The 13,848-nt window shown below is 45.4% G+C and overlaps 1 protein-coding gene across 3 annotated transcripts in view; it reads right to left on the bottom strand.

Moving 5' to 3' along the window:
• CNNM1 (cyclin and CBS domain divalent metal cation transport mediator 1) overlaps positions 1–12,800 on the bottom strand; it is a 72,421-nt gene extending 59,621 nt beyond the window's left edge. Inside the window, exon 1 of one of the 3 annotated variants that reach the window (XM_059881949.1) lies at positions 10,861–12,800. In XM_059881949.1, the coding sequence (XP_059737932.1) occupies positions 10,861–12,424 (1,564 nt within the window). In that variant the 5' untranslated portion in view covers positions 12,425–12,800. The remainder of the gene's footprint in view (positions 1–10,860) is intronic. The other 2 variants (XM_005225629.5, NM_001206394.2) reach the window with 2 other exon arrangements.
• Between the last annotated feature and the right edge of the window lie 1,048 nt (positions 12,801–13,848).

The following is a 13,848-nucleotide window of genomic DNA, read 5'->3' as shown; positions in this document are numbered from 1 at the left end:
CCGAGGAACTGATGCTTTTGAATTGTGGTGCTGGAGAAGACTCTTGAGAGTACTTTGGACTGCAAGTAGATCCAACCAGTCAATCCTAAAGGAAATCAGTCCTGAATATTCATTGGAAGGACTGATGCTGAAGCTGAAACTCCAATACTTTGGCCACCTGATGTGAAGAGCTGACTCTTTGGAAAAGACCCTGATGCTGGGAAAGATTGAAGCCAAAAGGATAAGGGGACAACAAAGGTTGAGATGGTGAGATAGCATCACCGATTCAATGGACATGAGTTTGAACGAACTCCGGAAGATAGTGAAGGACAGGGAAGCCTGGTGTGCTGCAGTTCATGGGGTTGCAAAGAGTTGGACATGATTCAGTGGCCGAACAACAATAGAAAAATCAACAGAACCCCTGCCCTGAGACATCAAATGCTTTAAGGGAGCCAGAAACATGACTAAGTCTATCTGGTTGTTAAAAAATAGAATCAAGGCAAGCTACTATGTCCTCCAAGTAAAAGAGGACCCACAAAACATGATAAAAAGAGGAAATAGAATTTGACTGCAGGCTGTGGGGTTTAGATTAGATATAAACAGGGTCTGATAACAAAGGCTGTTATGTCCTAGAAAGGATAAGTAAATCTAAAAAAAAAAGTGTGAATTAGACTCTCTCTCAGGTCTCTCAGTGCTCCTTTCAGTTCAGATTCTCTTGTTACCTGGTATATCTACTGCTAGGCAAAGAAAAAAAGAAGACTGCTGCTGCTAAGTCACTTCAGTCGTGTCTGACTCTGTGTGACCCCATAGACGGCAGCCCACCAGGCTCCGCCGTCCCTCGGATTCTCCAGGCAAGAACACTGGAGTGGGTTGCCATTTCCTTCTCCAATGCATGAAAGTGAAAAGTGAAAGTGAAATCGCTCAGTCGTGTCCGACTCTTAGCGACCTCATGGACTGCAGCCTACCAGGCTCCTCCGTCCTTTTTTCCTGGCTAGAGTACTGGAGTGGGTTGCCATTGCCTTCTCCAAAAAGAAGACTACTGCATAAAAGTATTAAAACAATCATAATGAAAAGTTGTAAAGAAAGAAATATAAATCAGCAAGTTTAGCACCTTGTATAATTAATTATTTTCACTTTTCCTTCTTTTCTTTTGTTCTTCCTCCCTGGATATGATGGACTATGCTTTGTTTACTGTTACTCTAGTTATTGTTTAGAAGGTAAACATCTTATTCTAAGTTTTACTAATTATTATATAGCAATGTTTAACACATTTTAAAGCATATTACCTCTAATTATATCGGTGAAATATACCTTTGAGTGAAATAACTTTTTATTTTCTTCTATAGAAGACAAAGAAAGGGGCATTAATGTTTTGGCAGCTTTTTATAGAATTAAACAGTGGGATGACTATTCTTTCTGCTAAAATAGCTCACAATAGAATTTGGAGTGATGACGCAGAATACTGACTTTTCAGATTATTCCCCAGTGAAAACGTTACACTGTGTGTCTGTGCCAGAAGTACTTACTGGCTGGTTGGATGTACTTTAGGGAACAAATCACATGCAGTAGACCAAAAATTGAAGTGGACCTTTTTCAGCCCCATAATTGCAGCTCAATGTCTTTCTTGTTCACGTCTATATTCCCAAGTCCCACTCAGGTGCCTGGCCCAAAGCAGGAATTCAATAAATATTAATTGAATGAATGAATGAATCAATCAATGAACAAAGGCCGATTTTGAAAACAGCAATAGGCCATTTACATAATTTTAGATGGCTATGCTTGCCTACAGATCGAGTAACCCAACATTACATGGATTTTGCCATCTTTTGTTTAGGAAGACAGAGCTGTATTGTTTAACCAAGTTAGATACTGGAGCTACAGTACCCAGAGGCCTTCAACTTTGGAACAAAGCTTTTTTCCTTCCACGTGTTATCTATATAAGATTAGTGTTCTCCTAAAAACAATCCAATAAATAGAAGAGTAAATTTTAGAAATTAAGTTCAATAAATTTCTAGGGCTGTGTTTTATGAATTAGTGTTTCCAAATTATAGAACTCAACTCAAGGAGACTACTGTGAAAATAATACCACCTCATCAAAAAATCACTCTTCAGATTAGAATGAGATATTTGATCTCTGGAAGAAGGTAAGACCAGAGGGTTTTTCTTTTATCCTGTTTAAGAATTTGATTAATGTTGTTATTGCATGCAACATGTTTATCATGGCAAAATATTAAAAGTTACTATTTCCAGACAGTAGAATGATTATCTTCTGGTAATTTTCATACTTTGCTCTACAGTTTTCAATTTTCTAGAGTGAATAAGTATAGAAACTTAAAACTTTAGTAAAAATTTTATAAAAGCAAAATAACCCTATCATAATCACTGTCTTCTCCATAGTCTCATTGCACATTAGTATTTCTATTATTTCATTTTTGCTTTCTCTGGTGGCTCAGCTGGTAAAGAAGCCACCTGCAATGTGGGAGACCTGGGTTCAATCCCTGGGTTGGGAATATCTCCTGGAGAAGAGAATGGTTATCCACTTCAGAATTCTGGCCTGGAGAATTCCATGGACTGTATAGTCTACGAGGTTGTAAAGAGTCGAACATGACTGAGAGAATTTCACTTTCACATTTGCTTTAATGATTTATGTACAGGTCTGTCTTATCCACATAACTTACATGTTAAGCTATGACTCATGAAATGTAACATTGTAGGAAGTTGGGGGGAAAGACCAGTTCAGGCTGCTTTCTAGCTTTTCAAAGGGGAAAGCTGTTTTCCCATTAGGCTGAAGGCTCCTTGAGAGGAGGGATTGTGCCTCATATACCCAACTTTTAGCACAGTGTTTGGGAAGGGCTAAAAAATTGTTACCTAAAGAAGTAAAGAAACATAATGCTGCTGCTGCTTAGTCGCTTCAGTTGTGTCTGACGGTGCAACCCTATGGAGTGTAGTCTTCCAGGCTCCTCTGGTCCATGGATTTCTCCAGGCAAGAGTACTGGAGTGGGTTGCCACACCCTCCATCAGGGGGTCTTCCCAACCCAGGGATTGAACCCAGCTCCTGCATTGCAGGTAGATTCTTTTACCACTGAGCCACCAGGGAAGCTCAAAGAAACAAATACATAACACTTTTCCCCTAACATTTAAACTTTGACTTTGTCCTTCTGCATGGTCCAAAGTGATTGGACTGAAGATAATGAATGATTCATTTACTAGAGCTCTGCAGATCCCTTCCATTATATTGAAGTTTAACTCCTTCCAGTCATTCATTCAGTCATTCAATAAAGACTTATTGAAAACTTACTGTGTCATATCCATTGTTAGGTGCTACAGCTACAAAGGTAGATATGACAGCCTCTGCCCTGCAGATGCTCTTTATATGAATGGGTGGCACTTTTCAACAGATACTAATAATACCCCGTTAGTTCAATAATGGAGATTTTGAAGAATTAAGTTGGCCAAATCTGAGGTTTACAGAAGTTTCACAGAGAAGGTGGCTCTTGTGCTGTGTGTTAAAGGAGGGGCTAGAGTAGGAATTGGGCTTCCCTGGTGGCTTACATGGTAAAGAATCTGCCTGCAATGCGGGAGACCAGGGTTTGATTTCTGGGTGGGGAAGATCTCCTGGAGTAGGAAATGGCAACCCACTCCAGTATGTTTGCCTGGAGTAGGGACTAGTCGGGTGATGCATATTTCTGTTAAAGAGGACAGCATGAGTAAAGGGACAAAGGCAAGAAATAGCACAGTGTGGCCATGAAGTTTGGCCTTGCTGGGGCATGAAGCTGTGGGAGTGATGAGTCCGCAGGGGAGGGCTGGGAGCAGGTCCTAAGGGCACAGCTTAGACCTCATCCTGCAGGCAGTGGGGAGGACTGCAGAAGTGTTTGAAGCAGAGGATAATGACACTAGGCATTATTTATTGGCTCCGGAGAGGATGGATTTGAAGGTGGAAAAAAAATTGGAGGACGTAGAACTTCTCAGGAGGCATTTGCACAAATGAGTATGTAATAGATTTGTGCTTATATTTAGTAATCAGGGCTAACATTTATTTAGCACTTATTATATGACAGTTACTAAATAAGCTGTATTATGCAATATTGTCTTGCTGCTGCTGCAATATTGTCTTAATATTATCTTAATATTTCAAATAATCCTGACTCAAACAGGCCCTCTGTATCAACCTAAAGGGATGGGATGGGGAGGGAGATGGGAGGGAGGTTCAAAAGGGAGGGGATATATGTATACCTATGGGTCGTCCCTTGTGGCTCAGGCAATAAAGCGTCTGCCTACAATGCAGGAGACCCGGGTTTGATCCCTGGGTCGGGAAGTTTCCCTGGAGAAGGAAATGGCACCCCACTCCAGTATTCTTGCCTGGAAAATTCCATGGATGGAGGAGCCCGGTAGGCTACAGTCCATGGAGTCACTAAGAGTCGGACACGACTGAGCCACTTCACTTCATGGCTGATTCATGTTGAGGTTTGATAGAAAACAAAATTCTGTAAAGCAATTATCCTTCAATAAAAAAATAGAGTAAAAAATAATCCTATTATTATCCTTATTTTACAGCTAATGAAGCAAAGAGTTAAATAAATTGCCCAAGGCCAGGATGCAACCCAGTGGGGTTTGGTACCAAAGCTTATGCTCTTAATTCCTATCTCATTTGTTTAATTTCTGTCTCCTGTATTAGTATGAAAGCTCCATTCAGACAGGGTCCCTGTTGGTAGTATTCTCCACTGTGCCCACACAATATTATTTATTGAATAAAATTAAAGAATAACCTAAGCGGAATAAATAGTGGACTAAGTTATGCATAGGTATTCAATAAAAGAAATATGCAATATTAGCAAACTTTTTTGCAGACTTTGTTCAAATATGGGGCTGACTTTGGAGATTATTATGGACTGAATGCTTGTGTCCTTTCCCCTCTCCAAATTGACATGTTGAAGCCCCAACCCCCAGTGGGCCTCTAAGGTTCAATGAGGTCAGAAGGGTGAGGTCCTAATCCAAAAGGATGGGTAATTTCATGAGAAGAAGAGAGACCGGGGCTGTTTCTCTGTCTCCCTGTGCGTGTGCACTAAGTAAAGGCCACGTGAGGACACAGTGAGAAGGTAGCTGTCGGCAAGCCAGGAAGACAGCTCTTATCAGAGACCAAATCAGCTGGAACCTTGATCTTGAACTTCTCGCCTCCAGAAAAGTGAGAAAATAAATTTCTGTTGTTTAAGCCATTCAATTTGACATCTGTTGTGGCAGCCTGAAATCACTGTGGCAGACAGTGATTAATAGGATGAGGGTGGGGGGAAGGAGAGAATTTCTAGCCTGGTAGCCTGTGGGCACAGTGGTGCCACTAACTGGGGTAGAGAACCCGGGAAGAGGAAAGATTGGTCACGGTCAATGGAACAACACTAATTATTCTGTACTTAAAGTTCACCTCACTCAAACACAGAAATAAAATTGAAATCAGCCATTTAAGATCATTTATTCAATAAATATTTATTCAAGCTCTTGCCATGATGGCCAGGACTTTCCTGGTGGCTCAGCAGTAAAGAATTTGCCTGCCAACGCAGGAGATGTGGGTTCGATCTCTGGGTTGGGAAGATCCCCTGAAGAAGGAAATGGCAATCCACTCCAGTATTCTTGCCTGAGAATTCCATGGACAGAGGAGCCTAGCTGGCTATAGTCCATGGGGTCATACAGAATCAGATACGACTTAGTGACTAAAGAAGAAGTCATGAGGGCCACTGTGATTGTTCTGAGTACATAGAGTAAGTAAGATTCATTCTCTGCCCTCAAGGAATTCACAGTCTAGTGGGGAGAAATATTGTTCCTTTTTGTAAAGCTAGCATGCTTGCTTTCCTTTCCTCTATGTCTAAAGACTTGGAACTCCTAAGAAATATATAGAGAAAATCTTAAATGGATATGAGCTTTGGAGTTACAAGACCCAGACTTGAATCTGGGCCTTGGAATATACCAACCAGGTGATGATCTTAGGCAGAGCAAGTAACTCTTCTGATTCTTATGGTCCTCACCTACAGAGTTGTTTTACAGATAAGAGAGGTAGAAATTTTTTGTAAAATGCATATTAGCAATTAATGTAATTATAAAAAGCTACATTTCCAACCTGCAGAAACAGGAGGTGAATCAGTCACGGGCAGCAAGTCTGAATTGAAAGACCAGCTTTGAACTCTTTGGATGGCAGGAGTTTTGGGATGGGAAGTGAAATAAGACATGTGGTGGGGAAAAAATAGGCTTTCCGGTCCTTTGATCTGGTTCAAATCATGATTCAGGCAATTATTAGCTCTGGAAAGTTGAGCAAGTCATGTACTCAGTCTGAGCTCTAGTTTCTTCATCTGTAAAATGGAGTTAATAATTCTTACCCAGGAGGGTTGTTCTGAGTATATAAAGAGCTTGGTGTGGTGCCTAGTAGAGCTGTCGCTCAATTAATGGTAACTGTTGTTCCTATTAAACTGACTGTTTTCCTCTCCTACCTCCTAAGGGATTTGTTTGCTAAGTCACTGCTAAGTCACTTCAGTTGTGTCCGACTCTGTGCAACCCCATAGACAGCAGCCTACCAGGCTTCCCTGTTCCTGGGATTCTCCAGGCAAGAACACTGGAGTGGGTTGCCATTTCCTTCTCCAATGCATGAAAGTGAAAAGTGAAAGTGAAGCCGCTCAGTCGTGTCCGACTCTAGTGACCCCATCGACTGCAGCCTACCAGGCTCCTCCGTCCGTGGGATTTTCTAGGCAAAAGTACTGGAGTGAGGTGCCATTGCCTTCTCCGAAGGGATCTGTTTAGGCAGTTAAATTCCCTGAAGTACAAGGGAGTGAGAGAAATGGAAGGGCTGTTATGACTTGACTAAAATGTTATTTTTAAAGATAAAGAAAGATAGTTCAATTCAGTTTTCCTCTCCTAACCTATGATGGAAACATAATTCTTATAAAAAATTACCACTGTATTATATGGCTTGCAGTCAGAGAACACCTACCTTAATAATTATACCTTATATTTATTCTATTCTAAGTTAATCTACCAATCATTGTTAATAAGCTCCTCATAAGGCAATGATTCTCAAAATTTAATGTACACGTGAGTCTCTTGGGGACTTGCTAAAATGCAGATTTTTATTCAGTGGATTTGGAGTGAGGCATGAAAATCTGCATTTCTAAAAAGGTCCCAGGTGAGGCCCATGATTCTGGTTCATGGACCATACTTTGAGGAAGGAGGGAGGTTCTAAGGGGGCATGGAAATATTTTCCTTGGTGTAACTACCTGCTTCTCTTTGGAGATCTACCTAATTGCAAACTAACCACTTGCTGATAGAACACTACCAGGCCTTTTTAAGACCAGATTTAGAAATTCTGCAACAAGACTCATATCTGATTAATTCTGACTTTTTCGAGCAACCTTCTATGCGCAAGGCACAGTGCAAGGTGCCAGAGATACAGTGGTTAGAAAGGCACAATTTCTGCTTCAGGAGACTGCCTTTATTCTAACACTGTCCTCCCTTGGAGACTGTTACCATTCTTAGGGCAATCTTATTGTCTCCCCTGTTCCCTAGCTCTATATAGATGCCCAGTAAATAATTAATGAAGAAATGAGTTCCCAGGAATTTCATTAAAAATGTTGTCTGGCAGAGAAAGGCAAATGCTGTATGATATCACTTATATGTGGAATCTAAAAAATAAAACAAAGTAGTGACTATAAAAAAAAGAAACAAGGCTTATAGATACGGAGAATAAACTGAGGGTTTATTTCTCCAGTGGGGAGAAAAAAGAGAGAGGGGGTCCCATAGGGGCAGAGGACTAACAGGTACAAACTATTATGTATAAAATAAATAAGCTACAAGGATATATAGTGCAAAACAAGGACTATAGCCAATATTTTACAGTTACTATAAATGGAATGTAATCTCTAAGAATTGTGAATCACTATGTTATATGCCTGAAACTTATATAATATTGTATATCAACTATGCCTCAATAAAAAAAAGTCTTGTCTAGCAGTGCATGACAATGAACACTATCTTGGCTATCACATGTAGAAAGTGAAAGTTGCTCAGTCATGTCTGATTCTTTGAGAGCCCATGGATCCGCCAGGCTCCTCTGTCCATGGAATTCTCCAGGCAAGAATACTAGAGTGGGTTGCCATTTCCCTTCTTCAGGGAATCTTCCTGACCCTGGGATTGAACCCATGTCTCCTGCACTAGCAGGTGGATTCTTTACCATCTGAGTCACCAGGGAAGCCCAATCACATGTAAGAGGTGGTTACATTAAAAAGGGGCTAATAGGGTGAGCCTTAGGGCTTCCCAGTCCATTCTAAAGGAGATCAGTCCTGGGTGTTCTTTGGAAGGACTGAAGCTGAAGCTCCACCTCACGCTCCACCTTTGGCCACCTCACTCGAAGAGATGACTCAATGGAAAAGACTCTGATGCTGGGAGGGATTGGGGGCAGGAGGAGAAGGGGACGACAGAGGATGAAGATGGCTGGATGGCATCACTGACTCGATGCACATGAGTTTGGGTGAACTCCGGGAGTTGGTGATGGACAGGGAGGCCTGGCGTGCTGCAGTTCATGGGGTCGCAAAGAGTCAGACACGACTGAGTGACTGAACTGGACTGAACTAGGGCTTCCCAGGTGGCTCGGTGGTGAAGAATCTCCTTGCCAATTCAAGAGATGAGAGTTCAATTCCTGGGCTGGGAAGATCCCGTGGAGCAAGAAATAGCAACCCACTCCAGTATTCTTGTCTGGAAAATCCTATGCAGGAGCCTGGTGGACTACTGTTGATGGGGTTGTAAAAGAATTGGACACGACTTAGTGACCAAACAACAACAAGGGTGAGCCTTAATCCAATCTGACTGGTGTCCTTATAAGAAGAGATTCACACGCACACAGAGACTCCAGGGATGAGCACACACACACACACCCCGAGCGGCCACTCTGTAAGGGCACAGCAAGAAGGCTGCCATCTGTGAGCCAAGAACAGTGACTTCAGAAGAAATCAAGCTTGAAGACACCTTAATTTTGGACTTTCAGCCTCCAGAACTATGAGATAATAAATTTCTGTTGTTTAAGCCACTCAGTCTATGGTATTTTGTTATGGCAACCCTAGTAAACTAATACAAATTTTCATAACTTTTATGCCCAGAACCAAGACTGTGTTCTGGAGGGTACACAAAATGTCAGAAAAATGCAAAGACTGGATGGATGAACCTCCAAGTGCAGTGGGATTGAGTCATGGAAGGACTGGGGGGAAACAGAAGAGGCTGAGATAGTAGCCCAGATTGGGTTAAAACAGCTGCAATACATGTACATTTCCTTTCCCTTCTCATGATCAACACAAAATGTAGGATTGTTCTGTCTCCAAATCTGAGATCAAAAGTAGCTTTTTTGACTTTTTCCCCCTTCTCAGGTTATGTTTTGATATTCAATACAATTTTACTTGTTTAAAAATATTGTGGCAGGAGGAAGACCACAGATTACTCTCTGAATGCAAATTCTTCATATACAAAGAATACCTGTGCTGATAAAATAGGTAATGAGACTGAATTTTTGACAAACAGAAAAATATATCAAAAACACGCAGTCAAGTGAGATTTCTGCTAGGCACAGGCAGCTACATTTGCAACCAGATTCTAAAGTCAAGGGATTAGTTTTTTGCTTTGCTTTGTTTTCAATAAACATGCCAACTCATATGTATAGATGAATGCCTCTTTCAAAATTCTGGGAGGTTCTACACTTATTCTAACTGTGTTACTGTTTTCAAATCATTTCTTGAATTGCTTTAAGGGTCTGTGAGACGGTCTTCTGAAAGCTCTCAGTGGTGACTCATGAAGGTAGATTTGACTTTCAAAACAACCCAGGGTCCTTCTGGGTCAACTCTGGTTAACTAGGGGGACCAGTCAAACTGTAATGTCAAGCAGATCAGCCCTAAAGCTTCCAGGCTGATTTTTCTGGAGTGAATCATTCTCAACCTCAGAAGACAGTTTCCAAAGGCAAACGCCAGATACATAGTAAATATGTTACAGGCATGACAACAAGGGCAGGGGATGTGACTGCTCTGAAGGAAACTCCATTCATTTGGATATGCAAGTTTTTTAGTGGTTTCTTTTACCAGAATATTTCCTCAGATCTAGATCTACTTTAATTTACTTCATGAGACCAGTTTCCAGAAGTCCAAGGATGTCACTACCTTAGTTAACTTTTAATCTCCAACCTGGGTACTTGGTCTGTGTCCAAGACAGCTGATGGAAAGATCAATATGGGGGAAGAATAGCTAAGATGCCTGGGGCTTGCGCTATGTGATTCAAAGGGCAAAACTAGGACCCAGAAAGAAGCTCTGGAGACATAAATTTCTGCTCCTAGTAAGAAATACATTGTCAGCTGCTGGAGCTGTCCAGCAATGGAGTTTGCTCTGGAATTGGAAATGGCGAACTTCCACCCAGAGTGTAGAGTTCAAGGCAAAGACTACTTGTTACAGGAACCTTTAGAAGTTTCTCCTGCAATGGGGAGCTATGCAGTGTCCCCCAAGGATTAGCCCTGAGTCCTACCTGCACAATACCTGACAATTGGTGGGCCCTGAAAAAATACTGGAATGGAATGAATGAGGCATGCAGTGAATCGTGTGAACCACATAAAGGGGAAGAGGCAGGGACTCAATCAGCCTCAAGGAAGGTAGGGAGAAGTGCAATGAAAAGACCCAGGGAGCCATGAGGTAGGACCTTCCTCGAGTTTTTGGTACCATAGGAGAGAAGCTGCTCTGGGTACCTGAAGCCTCACGTGTTTACGAAAGGTTAGGGTCCCTGGGGGGTCGCACCGAGTCGGGCACGACTGAGCACGCAAGCACTCCAATACTTTTAAAGGGGGGAGGAGTGGAGGGAGGAGATAGACCACATGCTCACCCTTCTTAAATTCCTCCAGCACTGTGTCCAGCCGGGTATCGTTGAAGACGCAGTGCAGGGGCCGGTTGTAGAAGCGGGTGACGGTGAGGAGCGGCGTGCAGTCGTCGGGGTCCACGAAGGCCAAGTCCTTGACAAACAGAATGTCCACAATGTTGTGCCGCTGGTCGCCCTCGTATACGGGGATGCGCGTGTAGCCGCTGCGCAGGATCTCGGAGACTGTCGCGAAATCCAGCACCGCGTCGGAGCGCAGCATGAAGCAGTCCCCGAGGGGGGTCAGCACCTCCTCCACCACTTTGGTGCGCAGCTCCAGGGCGCCCTGGATGATGTTGAGCTCCTCTTTGACCAGGTCGCTGTAAGGGTCCGCGGCTCGCAGCGTCTCCAGCAGCTTCTCCCGCGTGTAGAAAGTGCTGATCTCCTGGCGCAGCGCCCAGTCGAGCAGGCGGCCCAGTGGGTAGCACACGGGGAAGGCGGCCGCCATCAGAAGCCGGGTCAGGCACACGCTGTGCGAGGCGATGGCCAGCCCGTGCCGCGAACACACTGAGTAGGGGCAGATCTCGGCTCCCAGGAACACCGCGCCGGTGCACACGAGTGCCGGCAGCCACGGGAAGTGAATTCCCGCGTCGCCGTAGTCCTCCCCCGTGCCCTCGACCCCTGGCGGCAGCGAGGCGTACAGCCAGCCCGCCAGGGCCGCGTTGGCTCCGGCTTGGCCCAGGAGCAGGGTGCAGAGCAGATGGGTCCCCCTGCCGCGCACGGCCTGCACTCGGCGCGCCTGCTCCTGCTCGGCGGCCGAGCCGCTGTTCCGCAGCACCCGTAACTCCACCGGGTCCAGCGAGAGCAGGCTCAGGCGTAGGCCGCTGAACAGGGCAGACAGGGCGAGCAGCAGGAGTGCTCCAAGCGCCCGCAGCCAAGCGGGGGGCAGCAGGTCCCCGCCGGGGCCGTACAACCGCGGGCGGACGCGCAGCAGGAAGCCGCCGGCGGCGCCGTGGTGGTGCCAGGCGCGCCCGTCCCAGGCGCACAGGGAGAAGAGCTTCCCGCCACCGCCCGCGCCGCCTCGCTCCGCCTCACCCTTGCGGAGTTCCCGCACCCGCACCTGGACTAGGGCTGAGCCCGCCACGCCTCCGGGTCGCAGGGGCCCCAGGACCTCCACGTCCGATGCCCAGTCGCTCTGCTCGCGGCAGCGCTGCGGCCCCGGGGGGCGCGTGGGCACAGCGCTGGGCGCCGCGCCGCTCCCTCCCGGAGGCTCCTCGATAAACACGAGCCGTGGAGCCCAGTCTCCGGTGCTGTTCTCCCCCGGGGAAAAGGTGGGTGCAGGTACCGGCGCCGCGGGCGCCGCGGGCCCGGGCTGGAAATAGACGCGCAGGAGGAAGCTGGTGCCTTCGGCGGCGCGCAGGGTGCCCCCCTCTAGGGACACGCGGCCTCCGGCGGTGTCCTCGGGCCGCAGGCCCAGTAGCCAGGCGGCGGCGGCCGGGGGCCGAGGGGATAGGGAAAAGAAGAGCAGGAGCACAGCGCCCCGGCTGCAGCAGTCCCGGAGCCTGACACCCACCGCTGCAGCGGCCGCCGCCATCCTGCACCCGGCGCGGCTGCACGTGATACTGCAGAAAGCCGAACGAGACCTGGAGGGAGGAGGAGCCGAAGCCGGGAACCCGGCCCCGGGCAGGTCACCACGTGTATGCCCCCCCGCGCGCGTGAACCGGAGGCCGTGGGGGTTCAGACCCAGCCCGGGCCGTGGGTCCCCACGAGAAGCTGGAGATGGTCATGCATCATTGCACTGTGACCCCGACCCACTTGAGTACCCAGAGTCGCAGCCTAGGGAAAGCTGGTCTTGGAGCATGGCCTCCTACTAGAGCATTAGGGCACCCCTGGGCGAACTCCTACCCGGCAGTAATTTCCTGCTGGTCCTTCCACTTCACCATTGGCCAGGGAAATTTCCCAGCATTTCGCCTCTCCTCCTGCCTCTTGCGTTCCCCCTCCTGGTGAAAAGATATTCTGGAGACAAGTCTTGAATCTGTGTGTTTCGTCTCAATTTCAGCTGACCTTTCATGTTTTAAAAATTTACGGATTACGTAGGTTAAATCCTTTTTAAGATCCCAATGTCCATTGATTGGAAATTGTGGAATGAAGCTGTGATTCCACTGTGTGATGGAATACTATGCAGCAGGAAAAATATTGATGTGGCTCCACGTGTTCGTGATATGGAAATACCTCTGAAGTAATAGTTGAAAATATCAAGGTGCAGAACAGTGTGTGTCATATGCTACTGTTTGTATTAAAAATATATAAGTATAAATGTTTATGTACACATATACATATATAAAATAATAGATTTAGTATGCAGAGGATACACAAGAAATTTGTAACAGAGTTCAACTCAGGGGAGCAAGCCTACAATACAATGCCAAAAGCAGGAAATTGGCATTGAAGAGTTTTGTCTCATTTTACTGCATGTATAGATTTATATAATCATTTCTGAATCAAAATGCAGAACTATTCTAGCACCATAAAGAGCTAGGAGCGAGACTTTTTACTGAATTCCTTGTATTGTTTGAATTTACCATGGGCTTGTTACCTTATTTTACTTTTATGCATTTTGAAAACAATTATATAGTAAAATTCATCCCCTGGTGTACTATTCTATGAGTTTTGACATATGTTCATATAATGACCACAATAAATACTAGTGCCATGGGGACTTCCTGGTGGTCCAGTGGCTAAGAATCGGCCTCGTAATGCAGGGGACGTGGGTTCTAAGATCCCACATGCTGCGGAGCAACTAAACCAGCATACTTTAGCTACTGACCTCGTGCACTCTGGAGCCCGCTGGGTGCAACAAAATATCCCACATGATAACAAGTGGCAACTAAGACCAGAGGCAGCCAAATAAATAAATATTTAAGAAAAAAAATAGTGCCATCATCCTCCAACTTTCACTCTTTTTCTTTGTGGTTAACTCTGCCCTCCCCCCACCCCACTTCTATTTATCATCTAGCA

The sequence above is a fragment of the Bos taurus genome, chromosome 26 (genome assembly GCF_002263795.3).
Source record: "Bos taurus isolate L1 Dominette 01449 registration number 42190680 breed Hereford chromosome 26, ARS-UCD2.0, whole genome shotgun sequence".
In the NCBI taxonomy this organism is placed as follows: Eukaryota; Metazoa; Chordata; class Mammalia; order Artiodactyla; family Bovidae; genus Bos; species Bos taurus.
The sequence above is the reverse complement of the archived record's forward strand: the minus strand, read 5'-3'. Positions and strand labels throughout refer to the sequence as shown.